This window comes from Symphalangus syndactylus, chromosome 6 (genome assembly GCF_028878055.3).
Source record: "Symphalangus syndactylus isolate Jambi chromosome 6, NHGRI_mSymSyn1-v2.1_pri, whole genome shotgun sequence".
Classification (NCBI taxonomy): Eukaryota; Metazoa; Chordata; class Mammalia; order Primates; family Hylobatidae; genus Symphalangus; species Symphalangus syndactylus.
Window position 1 is genome coordinate 112,016,037 of NC_072428.2, and position 25,096 is coordinate 112,041,132.

The window sequence follows — 25,096 nt, forward strand, 5'->3', positions numbered from 1 at the left end:
TGTCTATTTTTCCCTTAGCCTTTGTCCCAGGAACAAGCAGCCTTTGAGGAGATACAGAATTTTTTACCCTTTAAGGTCATTTATGTAGTAATGTGACTTACAGAGTCTTGTCCAACAGAAAATAATTATGCAGTAACATGTATATCATATCAATTATGCATTCTTACATAAATGTTAATAAATATATTCTGAAACAGATTAAAAAGAAAATTCCTGTCAGATACAGCAACATTTTCTCTTCCTTGATCCTTGACTCTGAGGCAATAATCAGTTATGAGACAAATGAAAATAAATGAAGCCAGGTAAGTCAGTTAGGTAAGTATCACTCGATTTTTCCATCCAACACCAAAATTTCATTCCTTGTGTTTAACACATTCACAGCTTTTTTCCATACATTGTTTTATTTTTATAGTTGCGGTCTATTGTGAATACGTTTTTATGCTTCTTTTTATAGTGATACAGGCATTTTTTATTACACATAATATATAAGCCTGCCTTTGCCAAGGCTATATAATATTTCATTCAGTATAGTAGTTTCAAAGAAGGGGACATTTGACACTGTCTGGCAATGTCTGGAGATACTTTTGATGATTACAACTGGCCAGAGGGTGAGGGGTGCTACTGGCAACTACAGGGTAGAAGCCAGAGATGCCACCAAACATTCAGCAATGCATAGGACAGTCCTCATGACAAAGAATCACCCAGAACACAATGTCAATAGTGCCAAGACAGAGAAACCCTGTTCTTACACTATGGCTCTTGTAATTATTTTCCTAATATTGGTTTTTGTTTGTTTGTTTGTTTGTTTGAGACAGAGTGTCACTGTGTTGCCAGGCTGGAGTGCAGTTGCGCAATCTCGGCTCACTGCAACCTCCGCCTCCCGGGTTCATGCCATTCTCCTGCCTCAGCCTCCCAAGTAGCTGGACTACAGGCGCCGGCCACCACGCCTAGCTAATTTTTGTATTTTTAGTACAGACGGGGTTTCACCGTGTTGGCCAGGATGGTCTTGATCTCTTGACCTCGTGATTCGCCTGCCTCAACCTCCCAAAGTGCTGGGATTGCAGGCATGAGCCACTGCGCCCGGCCCCTAATATTGGCTCTTTAGGCTCTTTCGAACCCTTCCTATTACAATACAATGATAAACATTTATTTGTGCAGAAAAGCTTTTCACCAGGTTTAGGATTATTCCTCAGGACCAATTGTTGTGTTATTTGGGGGAGCAGATAGTATGAACATTTTTACCTTACTACTCTTTCACTTTCCAAGAGTTAGGCTGTTGAGACCTCCATTGGCAGGGTATCAGAGTTCTATTGTTCCACTCATGGGTTCAGGTCTCTGCTCAAATATCATCTCCTCAGAGAAGCGTCCTCTGATCCGCCTGTCTGAAGTGGCATTCTCTCCTCTCAAGAAGGAGATTCAAAATATTTAGCAGTAACCATCAGAAGAGCCTGAGTCATGCACACCAGCAGAATGTCAGCCTGTCTCTCCGCCACTCCCACCAGGCCCTCTTTGTCTCTTTATCATGCTTTATTTTTATCCATAACACTTCTTGTTTTCTGACATTACATTTGTTTGTTATTTTTCCCTTTCATTCGTATATAAGCTCCATGAGAAGAAGAGTCTTGATTCTTTTGTTAACCTCATATCCCCATAGGTAGAACGGTGCCTGGCACACTAACAGCAGTCACAGTATTTTAGGTGAATGAAAAAAAATGCATTGATTTTTACTGAAAATGAAAATACTCTCTTTAATAGTCCTTTCCATGTAAACCTGACGCTGTATAGGCAATGCTACTTAACATAATAAATTTACTAGTTTTGGCAAAATATCTGTTCTTTTTTTCTTTGGTAACACCTTTGTAACTTACTCCAGTTGAAAAAGGAAGTTCTAATGCATCTCCAGTTTTAAATCATGGAGAGCAGTTTTGAAACCTCAAAAGTAGTCTTAATCAGGAGCACAATCCATCTCTTTAGCTACCTCCATGAGGACTACAGAGGCCATCATAGTTCCAATATGATACTGCTTGAGATACTATGACAGCAGCTTCTTCATATAAAATCAGTGCAAACATTTAACAGATGCATGTTCTGCTCAAATGATACAGTGAAAATCTTACTGAATTTTAATATTTCTTATCTGAAAGCCTCAAATCTCTTAGTACCTATTATGACAGGCTATTTCTCTAATACACAAAACTTGGAAACTATGATCTCTTTACTAGCAGATAAATTTTAAAATGTGATATTAGAATTGAATTCTGCTTACAAATAGCTCATCAGAAATATTAAGCATTTATTGAATTGAATTGAATTCTTTAGGGAAAATGGAAAATCTGCACATTTGTCAAGATAAACAAAACATGCTTTTTAATATTATAAACCATGATTGATTTGCTAATTACAACATATTCTGGTACATTAGAGATCTCTTCCTCATTAGTATGATATGGGTGTGTTAGGGTGGCATTAAATGTTAAGACATATAAATGTAAGACACTGCACCAGTTTTAAGAATCTAAACATCCTTGACATTAAATTGTAGTTACCAAGGTTTTTTTTTTTTTTTTTTTTTTTTTTTTTTTTTTTAAGAAAAGCGTTTTTAAAAAAATAAGATTTGGAAGTGGGAGTAAGAAAAACTGTAGGTGTTAAATTGAAACTTCTTGTTACATACAAAAAATTATCATCAGTCCATCAGCTGTGACACATTCTAAGCAGGCCACAAGAAGCACAGACTGACCTTAGAGAACTGCTCCAAATATGCTAATTTGAAATATTTTACTTTTGCATGAGCTATTCCCAGTATCTCTCAGATTTCTATTATCTTGCTTCAATCTTAGGAGAGTTGCTTTAGTTCTGAATTATCCATACAAAGAAATGAACTGGTGAAAGTAATTGTTATCCTCATTGCTAAATTATTTAACAAAGCCTTGTAGTGAAAACTATCAGCATTAAAGTTCTTTATGAAAAATATTAAAATAGCAAAGTCTGTTATAGCACCTTTACTTCAAGGAAGTAACTTAAGAGACTTAGGAAGTTAAAACTGTATGTTTCCTGGGCTTTTTAGAGAATGTTAAATGAAAAAAGTTCCACATTTTATCTACATGGCATTCTAGTTTTATGTCCAAGGGGATACTTTAAAAGATTCAATAAAGCACCTAGAGAAGAAAATGAACTGTTAAGAAAATTATTAAGGCCGTTGAGGAAATATTGACAAGGCCAGTGAGAAAGACCGACAATTAGGGTAATCGCTGTGTATTCACAGCCACTCACCCTCTAGGGAACCTTTCTGCAGCAAATAATATTTTCCAAAAACAGCCAGACAGTATCTTCTGTCCTGTACGTGACTCTTTGAAACTCATCCCATTGAGAAGCAGGGTCTATGGTCCCTCCTCTTGGATCTATGGTGAAAGTGATGCTATGTGACTTCCAAGCCCAAGTCATAAAAGAATCAGCTTCTGCCTGATTCTCTTGGAATGTTCGCTCCTGGAGCAGCCCCACCACGCTGTGTCAAAGTTGCATAGCCATGGAAAGACCTACATCAAAGAAACCAAGGCCCCGGCCCATGGCTCCAGATGAGCTTCCAGGCAGAACCATTTTGTCAGCTATGTACGCAAGCTGTCATGAAATGGATTCTCCAACTTTGTATCAACACATCTCACGTGACACTACATGGACCAGAGACCAGCTGTTTGCACTGAGCTGTGCCCAAATTATAGGTTGATGAGCAAAATAAGTGACTACTGTTTTAAGACACTACATTTTGGGGTAGTGTGTTACACAGCAATAGTAACTACAACACTTCCTACACTTCAAAGCCTAAAATGCTAGCAACTGTATTTCCCAGACTGCTTCACAGCTAGGGTCCTGGATGAAGTATGTTCCACCACATACAGGAGTCACAGGTCTGGAAGCACAATGTTATTTTACCATGCATTATAATGTAATATTAAATGATTTATCATATATTTACTCATGCTTTCTGACTTGCTGGCTACCCTGTAAATGCCCTTACACAGATTTAGAAGACAGAAATTCACAGAAGCCCTCTTCTTGCCCTCTTGGACCCTGCTGGTAAGAAGATTATAAAGATATAATTTTTCTGCTACAGGGTTCTAGTACCTAATTTTGGAAACATGGCAGCAAGGGCAGTAGCTTCTGATTCTAGCTTCCCAATCCTGGGACCCTAGCTATGTGTATACACTCTTGATCTTCGTGCCTTGTATGAATTTTTCTTTAAAATACCTAGAGTGGTTTCTGCTCTCCCTGCTCCAAATTCAGCAAACTGGAAAAGAATAGTCTAAATGATGCTATGACCATCCAATAATTTTTTTCAAGTATCTTTTCTTCTGACACTGCAGTAGCCTCAGAATATATATTTTTCTGGCCCTTTCCCCTTTCCCTGATTCATTCTCAACACTCAGTCTAATAAATCTTTCAGAAGCACAAAGCTGGTCCTATCAGCCCCCTGTATTGTCAACCATGCAGTGATCTAAACCTATGGTTACACAATGATGTTGATAGTCAGGGCTGGCTCAAACTCATACTGATGCTCTTTACCCACCCTCAAGTTTTGGGGAAATTTTCACATGAACTCCAAGAAGGAAGGAATGATAGAGAAGAATGTGTCTCTTTAGCATTACTATCCAATGTTCAAACATAACCTAAAGCTGCATTACATACAAGCCAAGCCTGTAACAACTTTCCTTTATCTCCACCTCCACCTTCAACACATCTTCGTACCATGGCTTTTAAAGGTGTCAATACTATTCTGCAATATTTGTATATGCCAGAATTAAATAATTATACCATATATATGGCATAATTGTTTTTATATATAATTGTAATTATATATAGTTATACATACAATTGACATCTCTGTTCAGAAATTATATATAATTATATATATATAAAACAAGCAATTATGCTATATATGGTATAATTAACTATATATGGTATAATTATATACAATTAAAATTGTATATATAACAAATTTATACAGTATTACATATTTATGTATATATAATTTCTGCTATGTGCTAGGCACCATGATAGGTATTGAGGATACTTAGGAGTCTAGTGGAATCTTAGTCTGGATTGCTATAGAAGCAGAACCTGTGACAAGAGTTTAATGCCTGTCAGGAGGAAAATGAGTCAGGGAAGGAAAGACAGTTGATAATGGATGTAGTATCAGTCAAGTTCCTCAAGTGGATAACTGGAATATAATCCCAGTGTAGAATTCTGGGAGCCAGTAGAAGACATCCACATCCAAATTATCCCATCCAAAAAAGTAACGAGCTAGCCTATTGATATATCAGCTCCCATGGGTCATTGGTTGGCTGAAGAGAATGGAAGTGAGGAGGGTCCCAATTCCTGGCATTTCTGGGCTGCTGTGATTATGAGCAAAGAGAGCTTTCACTGTCAAAGAAAGCCTTCAGGCAAAGAGAGGCTGACTGTTGGAAGTCCAAAAGTGTGCAGTGTGATGGTAAGGCCAAGATGTGAGTGCAACTGTGTGCTAGAAATAGTTTTGTCTATATAGTGTATGACTCAGCGAGGATTGATTGATTGATTGATTGATTGACCTTGGAGAGGGAAATCAAAGACTGCTTTTATTGATGCACAAATAGACCCACCCACGATTTGAAAGGGATGATAATATTAACATAATCATCATCATCAAAGCAAATTAAAATGCAAAGGTATCTGAAATGGCTTTACAGTTATATGATGCTTTAATAAATTAAGGAAACTGATTGCTCTGAGTGGCTTCTTTCAGTGGGGATTTATTGTTTTTCACCGTCACCTACCAGATATCAGCAACACCCTGCCCTGAGTCTGTAATAATGAAAAATCTTCCACATATTTTCAAAAGTCTACAGTCAATGAAATCACAGAGTAATTTGTGTTATGAAAAAAATAGTATAAGGCCCTTTAGAAATACCTAACTCACACTTGCGAATCCTCAAGAAAGTAACTTCTAAGCTACAACCTAAAAAGAGGACTAGGAGTTAACCAAGTAAAAGGTTAGGGGGAGATGAATATCTAGGGTAAAAAAAAACACAACCAGAAAAGGCTCAAAAACAAGAAAGGGCAAGCCTATTCAAGGAGGTGGAGGAAGTTCAGGAATTGGATAATATTTTCTAAGGAGGTGGGTGATGATGAGATGAGACTATAAAGATATACAGGGGAACATTTATGCTGAGCCCTGGAGGCTATAATAGGTCTGAACTTTATCCTGGGAGGAATGGGGAGACAGCTGAGAGTAAGAACCTGACCATATTTGCAGTTTTGAAAGATTAATGCGTCTACTGTGAGGAGAATGGTTATTAGGGGAGTAATTCTGGAGAAAGGGAGGCCAGGTGAAAGACTGTCACAACGATCCAGGTAAAATATAATAGCAGCCTGACGAAGACAAGTTGTATGTGGGTAGAAAGACTTGGAGCCAATACGTTTAATAGAGAAGAGAAAGTCCTGATTTGGTGAATGTGGAAGTGAGAGAAAAGAGAGCATCAAGGATTATATAGAGAGCAACTAGGGTGATAGTGGTTGCCAGTTCCTGAAATGAGTAATCACGTGAAGGATTCATTTAGCAGACCTAGCTTGGCCCCATTGAGAAACACTGATTTACAGTATAAAATTTTAAATTTACATTGAGTTTAAGAAGTCTTGGAAATATCTGAACAAGGATGTCAAGTAGATAGTAGTACAGATAATCTGAAGCTCAGGTGAGAAAATTGGGATTGATTTAAGACATAGATGGCATTCAATGCCATGGGTAGGATACATGCACCCAGAAAGAACACAGAGAGAGAGAGTGAGAAAAAAAAAAAAAAAAGCCAGGGAAGAAATCCGAAAAACATTAATAATTACCATACGGACAGATAAATAAGAGGATGCAAAGCATCATCATCTTTATTAAGCATCTTACATGATGGACCATTTGCACAATTTTCACCAGATTCATAGTCGAGAACTAAATAGAACCACTGTGCCAGCCAAATATTTTGTAACATTGCAAAAGTATTAACAATCCACGCCCCTGGGAGTTGCTATTCTCTCATCTTTTCTGTTGGTCTTCCCCAGGTTTTACAGCACCTATTTCAGTTTCTTTCCCAGCTCCCATTTGACTTCTACCTCCTATTAATTATTTCTCTCAAGGAGAATAAATCTTTTATCAATAGTTTGCTATTAAGGCAAGCACGATTTTTTTCTTTGTCAAGGTTATGAGGTTTCTATGGGGGTTTGTTTTACCCTGTGCCAGCTTCACTGTGAATCAGGCTCAGATTATTGGAGCCAAGGGTCTGGTTAGTTGTGCCTGGCAACAGCCCAGAATCATCTCCAATATAACAAAGAGGAGCGCAATATCAATTCAGCTTCATGAGCTCTCAGGCTGGGAGTGGGATTCCCAGGGTTTATGAATTTGTTAGCTGGTGATGTAGCACACATTGTCAATTAACATGAAACTAGAAGGTGCTAGAAACCTTCGATTTTACTACACTGACAACTTAAACTGGGAGGATGAAACCTCTTAATCTAAGAAGTTAGGACTGTGTTTTGTAATTCTTGCTAATTAATGAAAATTAAGAATGGGTATTAGGACTAAAACAAGATTGGAAAAAGGAAGTTATTAGATTAATTGTCAGTAACTAACAAGTATCACTCCAGAACAGCCAGCTTTTCTCACTGGATTCCTTCCAATGGAATTCAGATCTGGCAGATGTAGTTCCACTGCAAACAATCAGCAAATGCAAGCCACTAACACTATACAAAACATAAAGATAAGATTAACTACTTTGCACAGATGTGTAAATTATGCATTGCATCTAAGGGAGAACTAATCATATCGTAGATGTTAAAGATGTCTGTATTCACTATGGCAATCTTCCATTAGAGGGTAGTAAAGTGTTTGACTCTAATGAATTGTATATTTAGGAACAATTTTTTGACAAGTAGAAGTGTCTTGAGAAGGAATGCCTTGTTCTAATTTTCAAAAAGACACCATATGGGCTAGTGGTGGCCCTAAGTCATCCATCCTAGAAGACGTTTTAAAAATCAGGGTGCTCCCAAATTGTTTCAAGTATTTTGAGTGTCTCCAAATGATGATCAAATTTCAATGTTGTCTTATCACCTGAGGCAAGTCATTTAACTTTATGAGGCACATTTTCTCTTCTGTGAAGTCAGAGCCTTGGCCAAATGATTGTTGTGGTCTCTTTCATCTCTTCAACCACTTTATGCAGCAGATAAATCTATGGCTTGTTTAAGCAGTATGGATCTTTGAGGAGTCTTCCAAAGGTATCCAAGAAATTGAAAAAATATATATATCAAAGTTAAGATCGTATTAACTAAACATAAACTCCAGGCAAAAACTGTATTGTAAAAGAGTGAAGAACAACCCACTTGTGTTTTTTAACATCTACTAAGTGGCAAGCATTTCTCTCTCATTATCTCATTAATTTTTATAATCATCCTGGGAGTTACTGTTATCCTCCTTTCATAAAGAAGAGCTAGTATGTTGTAGAGCCATTCACATTGTGTACTATGATCTACTGTCTCATTAATCTAGAACAAGAAAAATGGATAATACAAATATTGGTATTATCTAAAAAAGAACAAAAGAGGAAGATCTGAAAGATGTGAGCATTAAGTCTACCAGAATGGTTAGACCAAGGGTCCACAAACTGGCTCGAGGGTCACATCTGCCTATCACTTGTTCTTGCAAATAAGGTTTTATTGAAACACAGCCATGCCCATTCATTTATGTACTGTTTATGGCTGCTTTCATAATACACAGGCAGAAATAAACAGTTTTGATATCTTTGGTCAGCAAAGCCTAAAATGTTTATATCTGACTTTCACAGAAAAATAATTGTGGACTCCTGGCGAAGCTATATGTTGATATGCCTATAACCATAACCTGCACATTCATTCCCAAATCCTATCACCACCACATTTATTATTCTTATTATTTTATACTTTAAGTTCTAGGGTACATGTGCACAATGTGCAGGTTTGTTTCATATGTATACATGTGCCATGTTGGTGTGCTGCACCCATTAACTCATCATTTACATTAGGTATATCTCCTAATGCTATCCCTCCCCCCTCCCCCCACCCCACGACAGTCCCCGGTGTGTGATGTTCCTCTTCCTGTGTCCAAGTGTTCTCACTGTTCAATTCCCACCTATGAGTGAGAACATGCGCACCACCACCTTTATTATTAAAGGTACTGCAGGAAAATTTGTTATTGAGGGATAATGTAGTGTTTAATTACATATAGCTGTATTCAAGCTTACTGACATTGCCTTTTCTATTACCACATTTAACACTAACATTAAATCAGCTCTTCAAATCAAATCCCCTTTAATTCTCATTGTCATCATAAAGCACAAACCAGTTAACTACACTGAGAGCTCAACTGGATCCCAGTTCTTACACAAAGTGCTAGTTTCTCAGTTCCCAATTAATCTGGGTGCTGTTTTAGATACTGAAATCAATATGACACGAGTTGTATTTCCTAATCAATTGGGTCGAACTGAATGTCATGGTAAGAAAAATTCCACAACAAAATGTTTTTACTTATTAATAGATTATTGATCTCCATATATTATCTGTGACAGGTGGGACCAGGCCTTAATCAATTTCGATTGTTTTCAAATAGCAGGAGATGTTTTCTCAACTGTCATATACCTCACATGTAGTACCTGCTTCTTTCAAGGGCAGAATTAGTTTCACGTACCAGGATATGAGCACAATTTGTGAAGGTTAAACAGGTGCTTACTTTGTATCTCTAAAGGCAAGAGATTTTTCCCCAAGAAGCAAATAAACAAATTGTATTTGTAATTTAATTTTTTATAATAACTTGAGATAAAATCTACATACCACATAGTTCATTCAAAGTATACAATTCAGTGGTTTTTAGTATATTCAGAGTTGTGCCACCATTACCACAATCAACTTTACAACATTTACATCACCCCAAAAAAGAAATCCCATACTAATTAGCAGTCACCCCTTTGTCCTCCCCAACCCCTCAGCCTAAGCAACCACTAATCTGCCTTCTCTCTATATATATTTGCCTGTTCTGGACATTTCATATAAATGAAATCATATAATATGTGGCCTTTCATGTCTGGCATTCTTCACTTGGTATGTTTCCAAGGTTTTTCCACGTTGTGGTGCATATCAGTAATTCATCTCTTTTTTTATTGCTGAATAATATTCCTTGTATAGATATGCCACGTTTTGTTTATTCACTTGTTAGCTGATAGAAATTAGGGCTGTTTCAATTTTGGGCTATTATAAATAATGCTGCAAAGAACATCTGTGCACAAGTTTTTGTGTAGACATTTGTTTTTGTATCTCGTGGGTATCCACCAACAGTGCATGAGGGTTCCAATTTCTCTGCATCCTCACCAACACTTGATATTATCACTTTGATTATATATCTATTCCAGTGAGTGTAAAGTGATATCTCATTGTAGATCTCATTTGCATTTCCCTGATGGCTAATGATGTTGAGAACTTTTTCATGTGCTTATTGGCCTTTTGTGTATCTTCTTTGGAGAACTGTTAATTCAGATCTCTTGTTGATTTTTAAAAATTGAATTATATGCCTTTTAATTATTGTTGTAACAGTTCTTTATATATTCTAAATACAAATTCCTCCCTTAACTAATACATGATTTAAAAAAAAAATTATCTCATTCTGTGGGTTGTATTTTTGCTTTCTTGATATTGTCCTTGGAAACACAAATGGCTTTAATTTTAATTTACCTATTTTCTTCTTTTGTTGCTTGTTTTTAGGGTCATTTATTTAAGAAATCATTGCCTAATTCAAAGTCAGAAAGATTTATGCCATGTTTTCTTCGAAGATACTTATAGTATTAGCTCTTATATTTAGATCTTAGGTCCACTTTGAGTTAATTTTTATATGTGATATGAGGTAGGAGTCCAATTTCATTATTTTGCATGTGGATATCCATGTTTCCAAGCACCATTTAATGAAAAAGACTATTTTGCCCCCATTGAATTGTCTTAGCACCATTTGCAAAAGTCAGTTGACCATAAATGTGATCAATATTTCTGGACCCTCAGTTATATTAGTATTTTACTCTTTCTGATACTGTCAATTTTTTTTTTTTTTTTTTTCGAGTCAGGGTCTAATTCTGTCATCCAGGCTGGATTGCAGTGACCCAGTTATAGCTCATTGCAGCTTCGAACTTTGGGGCTCAAGCCATCCTTACACCTCAGCCTCTGAGTAGCTGAGACCACAGATGTGTGTCATCACATCCAGCTGTTTTTTGTTTGCTTGTTGTTTTTTGTTTGTTGGTTGATTTGTTTGTTTTTGTAGAGATGGGATCTCACTGTTTTCCAGGCTGGTCTCCTGGCTTCTAGCAGTGTTTCTGCCTCAGACTCCCAAAGTGTTGGGATTACAGGCATGAGCCACCAAGCTTGACCATTGTTGAAAATTAAATTGTTTTCTTAATATCATTTTTGATTTATTCATTGATACTATATTGAAAGATAACCAATTTCTGCATATTTAATCCTGTATCCTGTAACTTTGCTGAATTTATTTATTAGTAGATCATGTCTTTGGATTTTCTATAGTTTTCCTTTGGATTACTATGCACAAAACCACCATATCGTCTCCCATCTCTATTTAGTTATACTTCTTCCTTTCCAATCTAGATGACTTTTATTTTATTTTCTTGCCTAATTGTCCTTTCTTGACTGTCCAGTACAAGTTGAATAGAAATGGCCAAAGCAGACATCCTTGTCTTGTTTCTGATCTCAGGGGGAAATAATCCAGTCTTTCACCATTAAGCATGATGCTAACCATGGGTTCTTCATAGATGCCCTTTATCAGGTTGAGGAAGTTTCCTTCTATTTGTAGTTTACTGAGGGTTTTTTATTTTTTATTTTTTATTGTGAAAGGGTGTTGAATTTTGTTAAACACTTTTCCTGTACCTAATGAAGTGATCTTGTAAATTGTAATTTAATCTTATCTATTCTCATTTCCAAACACTCAAGAGAAAACTATAAGGAACTACATTTACAAAATAAATCATAACTTTACAAAAAGGGCATAAAATAGCATTTTGGCAAAAACTTACAGATAGGTAATCTAAAGGTATCTAACTGTATCAATTTTAAAAATATAAAAATATAGCTTTATGAGGAAATTTTTTCTGACTAAAAAAGTAAAACTTCATCTGCTGGTTATAAGACAATATGTTCTTTAAGAAAAAAGTGGCACAATAAATTAACAAATAGCACAATCATCACTTTCACATACATATTTATAAAATACAGGGTAGAATTATTAAAGTTCTCTGTTAGTGGCTGGCATCTCCTGTTCCAAACATTTCCATATTAAAATAAAGAGGTACAGTTCAAAAAGTATATTGTGTTAACCAAAACATATTATGCTTTATACTTTAAAACAGCACATTAGCAAACCCATTTATCACACACATGTTCAGAGGTGTATTGCCTGGGAAGAAAAAAACAAAATATAATTCCCAATTATGGTTTAATTGTACTCTGTGTAGTATATATAATGCCTTCTGCTTTAATTCTCTCCAATATTGGTCCATAGATCTCCTTTGAAAAGGGCCCCATTAGGCCTTTGGCTCTAATTTCACCTGGAAGAAAATAAATGTGTAATTACCATTTTAAAGGTTGTGTCAGAGGTTAATTTCCCGATCAAGAGTCTCCACAAAGAAGCAAACTCAGAGTCAATGAATTCTTGGAGGCCTAGGCATTTTTTAAGTAGCTGTTTAAAAATGTCCCTTAGTAAATTATTACTTAGTCAACACTTTGTAAGGAAAAGGAGTTGATTTTAGATTGAAAGCACAGCCGGACCTAGGGATATTGTCAGAACTTGTACACTTAACTGCATTAATTACTGCCAGGACAATCAGAGAATAAAGTAAAGTAAGAAGTAAAGTAAATCTGACTGGTCGGCTTAACTTGCTAATGTCATTTTTTTAAAAAGGCAAGACACCAACAGAGTGAGTTGTAACAAGTTTGATTATATGGGCACAGGCACCTGTTAGTATGACTGAAACATAGAACCTGGGCACTCTCACTAGAGGCCACAATGACCCCAACTTTTGTCACTTACTTCTTCATTGATTCCTCAATAATTAAGTTGGTCATTTAATTTGACATTAGCTGATATGCTACTATACATTTTTTTTTTCATTATTTCACATTTATATGCTTTGATATTTTCTACTCCCCTCATTCTTTCTTGAGGGCCAAACAGAGGCAATGATTATTGAATGTCTATGTGATCTTCTAGGGAGAGTGGAGGATTGAAATTTGTATTCATTTAGTCTAAAATGTTTATTGAGTACTAATAATATGCTGAGATATGAAGACTAATAAAACTTAACCTATATTCTGGAGAATCTGGAGTGAATATCTTTTTCTATTTTAGAGTTATCACTCCCAACACTGCAAAAAACAAAGAAAGGAAGGAAATTACCATTCCCTTGTGACCCTTCTATGTGGTAGCAGCTTTATGTATTATATCAGTTAGTGTTACAACAACTCTGTGAAATAGGGATGGCAATATCCACTTTAAATATGAGGAAACTCTTGCTCAGAGGTGCTGAGTAACTTGCAGCCCATCACTCAGCCACCTTGTAATTGAGCTGGAGCAGAAATCAGGTCTATCTCCAAAGCCCATATGCTTTACTTACCAAAAGGGGACCTCCCAGGCAGTCTGCGCTTGGATATTCTAAGATGGTTCACTTTTAGCAAATGCCTGTGTTATGCTCAAGAGCAATTACTTGACATCCAGGCACCAAATGGCTTGGAAGTGATATGGAAACAGGCTTACGCCTCACATGAACACACTTACCATCAAGCAACATTTTGGCTGCCATGGCAGTGGGTAACCCCACGGTTTTAGCCATGGCTGAAAAGCCATTGATGTCCCCATAAGCCACAAGATCAATCGTTTTGTGTTCTAAATGTCCAGAAGGATGTCTGATTCCAAAGCTGTCTCTCATCACAATCATATCTTTTTCTTCAGGACCTTAAAACAAATAAAGATAAGTAAAAATGCCACCATCAATACAACTCAAATATTGTCTGTCATCTCCTCCTCCTGCCCTTCTGGTCTTAAAAGTTTTCCCTCCTTTTATATATGATCACTAGACAATTATTTACACAGCTTTTTAGCCCAAAGTCAAAGTGAAAACCTCAAGGAAATTAGAACTGTGATCGCATTCCTTTATCCGGGTTCATGTCACCATATCCTGTTTACAGATACAAAGGCACTGCTGTACAGGCCTTTTAGTACGCTCCAAAAATGCTTCTTTGGCATTTGCCTAATGCATTAAAAAAAAAAAAAGTAATGTCGGGCGCGGTGGCTCATGCCTGTAATCCCAGCACTTTGGGAGGCTGAGGTGGCGAATCACGAGGTCAGGAGATGAAGACCATCCTGACCAACATGGTGAAACCTTGTCTCTACTAAAAATACAAAAATTAGCTAGGCATGGTGGCGGGCGCCTGTAGTCCCAGCTACTTGGGAGGCTGAGGCAGGAGAATCTCTTGAACCTGCGAGGCAGAGGTGCAGTGAGCCGAGATCGCGCCATTGCACTCCAGGCTGGTGACAGCGCGAGACACCATCTCAAAAAATAAATAAGTAAATAAATAAATAAATAAATAAATAAATAAATAGTAAAACTATTTTTTCCTTTCCCATAATAACTAAGTTTAATTTTACCTAATAATTCTCAAATTCCTACCCCTGGAAAAATAGTCCAATTGCCCTTTTCATCATATCACATCTTCCCATTCCTGCTGCTTAGTGCCAACCCTCCAATACGATTATCTGCACTGACTCTATCTTATGATTCTTCTTCAGGTATATTTAGCTAATACTTCATGGCCTACCATAGGAAAGCTTCATGACCAAATGCTTGGAGAGGGCATCCAGAATGGACTCTGCCTGAGGGACTTGTTCATCCCCAAGTAAGCCCAACCTGAAAAGCACAGGAGATGGCTGCATTAGTTCAAGTCCTATACATGTTCTCACTTGGGAAGCAAAAGGGAGCTCCTTGAATTTAATCTTGAAGGGGCAGAATTACAAGATGGTAACTCAAGTTGTAGGATTCTCCTAAAGTGTAAAATAACAATAACAATAGCAATGTTTTAACCTTCAGAATCATCTCCAGACTCACCCAGGCACTGCTCCCTGGAGCAGGGCAGAGATGATGGATTGTAATCCCATGTACTTACAAAGCTCTTTATGAGATTAATTTATAGGTTAGTTCTCCAACATTAAGTATACCAGCAGGATGCCACAGCAGTCACATGAAAGAATGTTTTAATGTAATATTCTCTGACTACTCAGAATCTCCTACAGGAAAGCAAAAATACCCCACTATGCTTAGGAACTGAGTGGTAAAGTGTTTCCAGATAAGCATTTCTCAAATTATAATTGCCATTGAGCTCTTCTCTTTATCTACTCTTTATGCCCACATGAACATGGCACATGGTAATCTGTCTACCCAAATTAGAGCAACAAATTAATCAAAGACAAATGTAAAATATTTAACTTTTTTTGAGTAGAAATTAGCAATCATTGATCCAGTATATTTTGCTCTAAGTTGAGTGGTGGGTGCCTACCATTCAGCAGCCTCCAACTGGGTATTGTCTCCTCCTAGTTTCTTAAGAACAGCTTCCTTCAACACATCGTGCTCAGAGGAGGGTGAAATCCCAACTAGGTCACAGAGGAGTTGTTTCTGGTTAGAAAAATAAAGACAATATTTCTAAGTCCCTAACAATTTTTTTTTAATTAACTGAAAAATTATCCTACTAAAACGCTGAACTTCAAATACACCTCAAATTTTAAAATTAAAAATAATTGGAAATAGCAAATTGTAACACATACACATACATACACACATCTGCATACCTACACATCAATAAATAGCTGCTATTCCAAAATGATATTTCACCAATAAAAATGGGTTCTAAGATCAACTCAATACAAAACAGATGGTGCAGTTCTTACCAGCACATTCCCTATCTTTGTATACCCTCTCTATCACTGTGTTTTTACTCATTCTCCCCCTACCCTCCAGCAGTCCATTTTGACCAGGATACAGTGGAAAAGGCTTACTGCAGTGGTTGCCAGTAGCAACCCAGGTTCTTTTGTAGGTTCAAGAGATGAGAAAGTCCTCGCAGGTAATAACATCTCAAAGGAAGAACACTTAAACAGTAGCAATAGTTTTTTCTACTTTCAAAACAAGACTTTTTCTAGGCTCCCAAAGGAAAAGCTATGCTCTAGATTAGGAGTCAACAAACTGGTTCACAGACCAAATTTGGCTCACTGTCTGTCTTATTAAATAAAAGTTTCAATGAAACACAGTCATGCTCATTGGTTTATGTATCGTCTATGGGAGAACTGAGTGGTATTGATAGAGACCGTATGGCCCATAAAGTCTAAAACCTTTATAATCTGGTCCTTTACAAAAAAGACCATCCCTAAGAATGTCTGCACCAACCTTCCTAAGCCAGCTGCCTCAACCCCAGGTTCTCTCTGCAGATATTTATTCACTCCTATCCAACAAGTAAATTTATGAAAGGTAAAACTTAAGATTGGAAAGGTTCACAAATGCACACAAAAAAAATGAATGTAAAAGCAACTGGCTAACACAAAGAAATGATGAATGCTTGAGGTGGTAGATACCCCATTTACCCAGATGGGATTATTACACATTGCATGCCTATTTCAAAATATATCACATCCTCCATAAATATATACACCTACTATGCACCCATAAAGAATTTTAAAATAATTTTTTTTAAGAAACCAGCTAGCAAGAATACCAAAACTTTTTTTTTGAGATTTAATGGAATTAGCAACATTGGTCCTTTTCTCCTTGTGATACACTTCTGGCATTTCTATTGGAATACAGGCACACTAGTTTAAGTTGAACAACCAGCTGGTAATGAGTTAATTCTGAGCAGTCAGTAGAAGCTCTACTTCACATTCAGTTCTAAGCCTCCAAAGTTCATTCCAACTCTGAGGCCTTAAGATTTTGGTACAACAACAGATAGATGCATAAGCTCAGTATAACTGAAAATCAAATCACTCATGGTTATAAGTAACCAAATGAGAGTACTGACAAGATTTGGAGGTTGGGAATCCAGTTCTGTAATACACTAGTAACTCTCCTGGATTCTCACTTTCAGGAAGCCCAAATGACTCCCATCACTGGGTCACCACTTAGACAACTGGAAGAGCTCAGAGCTTAATGCAGAGAGCAAATACATCTCTTATCACAGCTCAAGGAGCAGTCAAATGGTATAAGTTGCTGCAGGAAACAGGCCTGATATGTGTCAGCCCCACACCTTCTCCATTCTTCCATCACAATGAAGGGAAAGGGGGCTTTGGAGTTAGGATTTATCTTCCTGCTCATAAGCTAAAAAATGGGTTCTTTTGCTGATCCAAAGCAGACTTCACCCCCGACCATTTCAGAAGGTATTCCTGAAGAGGAGCAGATAGAATGTAATTCCGGAGTCACTTACCCAGGTGAGAGGGTTGGCCTCAGGTCTAAAGGCAGGAAGTGCTTCTCTGTTTATAAGACCTAATTTTACAAATCCATTCAAAGCTTTCATATATCCCTGAAAGAAGAATTAATAAGCAGTATACAAAATTTTTCTCTTCCAATGAAAAAATACAAAATATTTTTGAAAAGAGGGATCTATCTTTGTAACTAATTTAGAAAATTGTTTACATTGATGATACGAGTACTACAGCTCTTTTAGAATTTGCCTAGCAGGTTGTCCCGTCTGTACTAGAAACCCCTCCCCACAGCCCACCAAAAAAGTATTGAGGATATAGATACAACCAATTTCAAGCTCAAACTGAGATCAATAGTGTCATAACAATTCTACTGATTTACATAAAAGACTTTGCAAAACTTAGGTCTTCTGTTTCTGGGTAACATGTGAATGGAATTTTCTGGCAGCATAAGGGCAAATTTTCTTATGTGTTATATGCTGTCAGCTCAGCAGAATATTATTTAATAGAACAGTCAGTTGAGCTCTTTCTTATAATGGAAGGAGGAACTTGTAAGAATATCCTCCTCAAAAGCAGATAATCCAATCTACTGATTAGAGCCACTACCCCCAAGATATATGGAGAGCAGAAAAAGAGGTAGGAATCAGAGAGATTTTTCTAAGATATGATAATATCACCACTCTGATAAAAATTCCTCATATGTCCTTCATTGTCTACAAAGCAAACCTGAGGTCCTTGGTATATTATATAAAACCCATCACAATATGCTCATCTAGCCTAACTCACAGATCTCCACTTTCACTATTCCCCAAATGTGCTGTGTTCTTCCAGAAACCAGGGCCTCTGTACATGCTGCTCCTGTAACTGGAATGTTTTGGCCACACTTCTTCATTTATGAAATGTTTTCTCCTCCCTTCAGACCCAGTTTAGCACCGCTTGTGAGTCCCCTAGGTGAGTGGGCACTCCCTTCTTATAGCATTTTGTATATACCTTTATCATGGCAATTAACGCAGCTCGTAATTAATTGTCTATTCAGCTGCTGTACTGTAGGTATTGAAAGCAGGGAAATTATACCTTTATGTTATATTATGTTATATAATATTTTATTTGTGTGCATATTCTTCATCCCAATGCCCACTTCGGGACAGATAAGTCAAGCAAATAATACCTAGTCCATGGTGAGCAAAAATGCATCACCACTGATGACCAAACTGTAGTAGAGTATTATATTAATAGGTGCTAGGTTAGAGGAAAACATAGCTGTGAGAGCACAAAAGGAGGGGAACTCACATAGATGGGGCTGGGTGGTTCAAGGGGAAGGAGTTAGGGAGGATACCATAGGAAGGTATTCAACATTATTCAACATTCCAATCCATTATTCAGCATTCCAATCCCTAAAAGAGAACAAATGCCTGGATAAATAGATTCTGAATAATTGATGAAGTAAAGAAAGACCACAATGGTCTTTATTCCCCAGTGTGCAAATGGGAAGCAGGGTGAGAGGGCTAAGATAAAAAATTTATCTTATCTGTAATTACTGCTCAAGCAGAGAGAGAGAGAAGAAAAGAGAGAGAGGGAAATAATTCTAGGGAGCAACAGAGGTTTTAAAATATAAAATAGTTCCTGCAACCATCAGATATTTCACTACTGAATGTCTGGCCAACTAGTAATTTTCCCATTTCTAAAGGTTATATTGTTCAAACTGTTCAAAGGTTACTAAAAAAAGAATTTTCATTTGCTCTAATTCAAATGCAAATATACTTCAAAGAGGAGAAACAGAAAAGTAATATCACTAGCTTGTTTAGCTCGCTTCTGGGACCTGATAGGTGCTAGAGATCCCTTTATCCAACACCTAAAATACTGATTTCTGAGCTATTTATTAATCTCAGAAATATATTTTTATGCTGACCCCTAGAAATGAATTTATTTTACGTATTCATTCATCAATAAGCATTTAGCAAACTGCTGCCGTATGTCAGACTTGTGCTAGGGACTGAGGCCACAGGATGAAAAAATTGCAGTCTCATCCATGTAGAAACTGTAGTCAACAGAAGGGTCAGATAACTCAAGCAAATAATGCCCAGTCCATGGTAAGCAAAAATGCACCACCACTGATGACTGAATTGTAGTAGAGTATTATATTAATAGGTGCTAGGTTAGAGGAAAACATAGCTGTGGGAGCACAAAAGAAGAGGAACTCGCATAGATGGGTGTGGGTGGTTCAAGGGGAAGGAGTTAGGGAGGATACCACAGGAAGGTGCTATTAAACTGCGTCTAGGACAAGCAGGTGATAGGCAGGCAGAGAAGGAGAGTAGTTGAGGCCTCTCTGTCATATTTGAATGATGGTATCTCATCTCCAATACTGGAAAGAATGTTAGGGTTACCAATGGGTTGCTGGCATTGCCCAGGATGGTGGCCCTCATGATTATGAAAACTGTGACATCTTCCATCCTCAGGGAATCTGTGGGGATGTCTCCCACTAGCACACCTTGTTGAGACCTTTATTCAATGTTTAAATCTATTAAAATCCTTCATTCCTGGATCTATATGTTTGTCAAAAGACTATACTGAAAGCTATATATCCTAACTGCTGGCCAAAAAAAAAAAGTTACTACTCATATTCTTTGAACAAATTGAAGAAAATAGTTCAAGAAATCTGCCAGACCTGGGGATAGTATGCATGAGTTCAGACTAGAATTTCTACTGTGCCTAAAGGCTGGTAGAAGAGTCACAGCTCCTAGATCTCAGTAGGACATTATCACTGATGTCTCATTTGATTCCTGGGCAATGAAAAAATCATATTCATGGAGTACAAGCACCTGCTCTCTAGGAGCGTACGATCTCTTTTGGGAGATAAGAAAAATATACATAAAATTATAACTTAAAATGCTGAGAAGTAAGTGCTAAGTGCCCATAAATGTAACAGAAGCTCTCAAGAGTAAGAAATATAGTGGTTGTTTTCTTTTTAAGAACAGATAGGCAGGTGAACCTGGAAGACATTATGCTAAGTGGAATAAGTGAGACACAAAAAGTAAAATATTGCATGATCTCACTCACATGCAGAATTTTTTTTAAGAAAGTAAAACATGCAGAGATAGAGAATAAAACCATTGTTACCAGGGGCAGGGTTGCAGAGAAGAAAAGAATAAGGCTCCAGGGAGGATGATACAAATACCTGGAGGAGAAGTTCCAGGCAAAAGGAACAGCCAGCAAAAAAAGATAAGAGAGCAACAGAAAAGCAGGCACAAGATTGAAGGGTCATCACTGACAGGTCCATGTGCCTTACATCTTCCAGATAAAAAGATAGAGAATACTAGATAACACACATGAGACAAATCCCCTCCCTGGCCTTGGCCAGGAAATCTCACAAGACAGACAGATTTGCAATCAGGTCTCTGATCCTGAGAGATGCATGTATTTTAGGTATGCTGATTACATTAGGTTGAGTTTAGTGCCCTGTCACCAAATTCATGGGCATCCAGAGCCTCAGAATATGGCCTCACTTGAATGTTTGCAGATAGAATTAACTAAGGACCTCAATATGAAATCAACCTGGATTTAGGGTGAACCCTAAGTCCAATGACTAGTGCCCTAATAAGAAGAGGAGGCAACACAGTGAGACACACAGAAGAAGGTGATACGAAACTGAGGCACAAATTGGATGGATGTGTCTCAAAGTCAAGCCTCCAAAAGGCACCAACCCTACTCACACACATCTTGATTTCAGACTTCTGGACTCCTGAATGGTGAGAGAATAAACCCCTATTGTTTCAAGCTACCCAATTTGTGATATTATGCTAGAAAACTATTACACCAGTTGTCTTGATTTGGTCACACTTGTAAATGCTTTTTTTGTGATCAATAAATGTGTAGTGGACATTTGCATTTATGCTCCTAGAATGTACTCCCCATTTTGTGGTTTAAAAACATTTTGGATTTGCTCTGGGGAAGCCCCTTTCATCCCGTCCATTTCCTCCAGCCCCAGCCCATGTTTTTTTAATGACATTGATTCCATCTCCAGTTCTAGGACATATAACATAGGCCAAAGTACATGGGCACATTTTATCCCACTGACCTTAGGGAGCTAATGAGACAAAAATCGTATTTTTGGCTATTAGAACGGTATCATTTTTTATTCCCACTGAATTTGATCCTGAGAGGCTGGGGGTGCTGCCACCACTCTGCCATCGCACAGCACTTGAAACTCCTGTGAATACTGGAAAGAACAGCTGAGACGTTTCGAGAAATCAGGTCCTGGGGAAGTCACTTGACCTCCAACTCTCACTAAGCCTGAAGCCCTGCCTGTCCCCAACTCCTAATGAGTCAATTAATTATCTTTTTATTTTGAGGTGAGTCTCCTAAAATATTCAATCAATCATAAGATTCCTGAAAAAATAGACTCCAACTTGGTTTATCATCTTAATTATTTTGACTACTAAGAAAAATTAAGTGTACACATCACTTACATCAAAACTGGCAACATGTTGAATCTAAAGTCCAGCTGCTTACCTTATATCTCAGTGTCCCCCGCAACAAAGTGTGAGCAGAAGAAATGCCATAAATCTCAGCATATTTCGTACTGTCTCTGTTAGGATAGCCTTCCAAATTTAATCCTGGGAAAAAATCCATGGACATAACGGCATCAAGAAAGGAGATGCCTCCTGCAACATTCACAACCTGAGAAACATTGAGAAGGCACACATGAGGTTACAGCTGTTCCTTTCTTTTAGGGCTTGTCTGCATTATACGAACAAAGAAAGCAACAGAAATTTGAAAAAAAAAATAATGAAACCACCATAACCATCATCCCATACTTAAGCTGTTCTACTAATATCATAATTCTCAAAGCAATTCTTCTCTCAAGCTTTAAAATTTGACTTTAAAACATTTAGTTTTCCTAAATATAAGGTCTTATTTTCAATTTTTTTCCCTCCCCTGGATAAAATGGCACTAAATTATTTCCCACTAGAGTTTGCCTTTTTAAAAAATATAAACATTTAGAAAAAGATTTTAAAATAAACGTTTTAATTTTTTAAAAATTTATTTCTAAATGTTTATTTAAAAATAAAAAAAGTTTAAAAAATAAACAAAATTATTTTATATAAAAGTGTTTAAAAAATAAACTTAAATAAGCTAAAAGCAACAGATAATTATTTAAATGGCTTCTATGCTCAAACAACAATCAATATTCTCATTCTTTTACTTTCATGAGCCTTCTAAATGCCACATTAGGCATCAGTCACATACATTTCATTCATACAGCTAAATTTATTGAGCAGTTACTATCTATGCATTGAAGATCACACAAATTGTGAAGGGAATAACATGAGGGATGAAATAAAAATCTTTTGATATCTCAGTACTTCTCTTTCCCATACCCCTACCCCCAACACACATACTCAAAATGCAATGAAGGATTTCTTTGTCTCTAATTTTAATTAAAGGACTAAATTTTCTTCTAGTTTATTGGCTTATTATTATCGTTGAGATAATGGAAAGCATTCTGGAGTGACAAAATTAGGTCTGAGAATTCTGGTTGGTGCTGCTGGTGGAACTGAATTTTATTCTTCTTGTACAACTGGAAACAATTTCTGACCAATTTCTCTAAAGCTGCACAAAATAACACTGTACCATGGAGCTGCCAATGTACTTTAAGGTGAATTCATAGGATTTGCCTGAAGAGGCCTTTGGCTAAACTTAATGATTCTCATGCCTTATTAGTAGATGGGTTCTGAACGTGCCTTTGTATGAGAGAGAAAATGGAAACTCATTTATATGTGGATGAAGCCCCAGAAAGAAAAGGGATATGCTGACTGCAATGTCAGGACCACTGGAGTCTTTTCAGTTCAGAGGCTCACTTTGGAGAGTGCCAAGCACCATTTAAAATTTCAAAAGTGAAAATCTGAATGAAGGATGTGAGGAATGCCTTTCATTTAATTTTCTTGTGAAGCCTACTAGACTGCAGAGTAAACATTTCCAAAGCGGGGGATGATTTCTGAACTACTTCTTTAAAACCAGTTTATTTAATAGAATTCTAAATTTTTGAAAAAAATCTAAGAAAGCAAATGTTGGGCATGATGGTGCCCACCTGTAATCCCAGCTACTTGGCTTGGGAGGCTGAGGCAGGAGGATGGCCTGAGCCCAGGAGTTTGAGAATAGCCTGAGTGACACAGCAAGACACCATCTCTTAAAAAACAAAAAAAGCAAATGTTGACCTTTAGGGTCTTCACACCCATCTCATTTCTATAATCTATGACAATTCTTAAGTTTCGTTTGCTTGTTTGAAGGTCAGGAAAATCTCTGAAAGAAAAATTCAATAATGACCACAATATTCTAGCTTACCAATCATAAATAAAACAGCAAGTTCCTAAGTCTATCATGAAATCCTTACAAAGAAGATGAAGAAATGTCAGCTGAATGGCAATGATTCATTTAGTGAGAATGGCAGTTGGCTAAGCAACCTGACCCAAAAATTACTGGGTAATTACTGTCATTTGATATTCATTCATAGTTGTATTTCTAGTGGTATATAATGTAGTTCAACAATAAGTTCTTTCTTGTTTATTATTTTATTAATAATTTGAATGACAACAGAAACATATTTGTGTGTTTTGCAGAGAATATACATTTCTTTCTGCTCTGACAATGCTCAGGCTCATTATTCACTGCTGTCGCAAGCTTCTCTAGGTCCAACTCTTTCACACACACACACAGACAAACACAAATACACATCTCCCAACTAGAGAGAATCACTGCTATATTTGAATAAATGTATCATATATACTCAAATAATCACAGTAAGCTTGATCACTAAACTAATAAGGAAATATACAATCATTTTTTCAGGGCCTACTATGTGCCCAGTGCCTTGTACTGGGCATTATCTTTAATCCATGAAATAACTCATTTTTCAGAGCTCAAAACTGAGGCTGAGTCACCCAAAGGCAAATCTGAACCCAGTTCTATTTGACTGCAATGTCTGTGTTCCTTCTACTGCACTGTCCCCTTAATCATGGTTATTTCTGGATCAGTATTTTGAAAGGGATATTGACAAAGTACAGCATTCCTGATTATGCCACCTGGGATGCACTGAAAGTTGCATAAAGAATTGGTACAGGCAAAGGAAGAGAATGGTAGCTCTTGATTTCCAAAGGGCTGGGTGCTGCAGTCAAGGTGGTGGCAGGCAATGGATAGAGGGCTAGAAAACTTATCTTAAAGCGATGTTTGCAGAGCAAGCACACTTCTCACTTAGACTACATGTTTTGCCAGGTTAGACTGGGAAACACTGCAGAAGATGATGGCAAAGCTCTGCCATGTCACTCCCAAATGCCACCAATGTAAAAAAGTACACCAGCAGTGTGAGGGGAATGAAACTAAGAGAAGATGAAATCACTGTCTCCGAATATGTGGAAGAAAATCAGAATTGTTAGGAATCAAATTAGAAGTTAGAAATAGTACAAGTGGCTAGAAATTACTGCAAAGATGTAAGACAATGAGATATGTTCAAATTCATAGGCCACTGCCCAATTTCTGGAAAAGTTTAAGTCT

The 25,096-nt window shown here is 37.1% G+C and overlaps 1 protein-coding gene and 1 non-coding gene across 5 annotated transcripts in view; one reads left to right on the forward strand and one right to left on the reverse strand.

The window, feature by feature from the left end:
- Positions 1–9,821: 9,821 nt before the first annotated feature.
- The window catches only part of AASS (aminoadipate-semialdehyde synthase), a 71,776-nt gene continuing 56,501 nt past the window's right edge, over positions 9,822–25,096 (reverse strand). For all 4 annotated transcript variants that reach the window (XM_063642174.1, XM_055283815.2, XM_055283816.2 and 1 more), the window contains 6 exons: positions 22,058–22,225; positions 17,554–17,649; positions 15,646–15,761; positions 14,911–14,999; positions 13,871–14,047; positions 9,822–12,644 (listed from right to left, as the gene is read on the reverse strand). In XM_063642174.1, the coding sequence (XP_063498244.1) occupies positions 12,526–12,644; positions 13,871–14,047; positions 14,911–14,999; positions 15,646–15,761; positions 17,554–17,649; positions 22,058–22,225 (765 nt within the window). In that variant the 3' untranslated portion in view covers positions 9,822–12,525. The remainder of the gene's footprint in view (positions 12,645–13,870; positions 14,048–14,910; positions 15,000–15,645; positions 15,762–17,553; positions 17,650–22,057; positions 22,226–25,096) is intronic.
- Positions 17,774–17,834, forward strand: LOC129485551 (U7 small nuclear RNA). The gene has a single exon (XR_008658692.1). It is a non-coding gene; the product is annotated as a U7 small nuclear RNA (small nuclear RNA).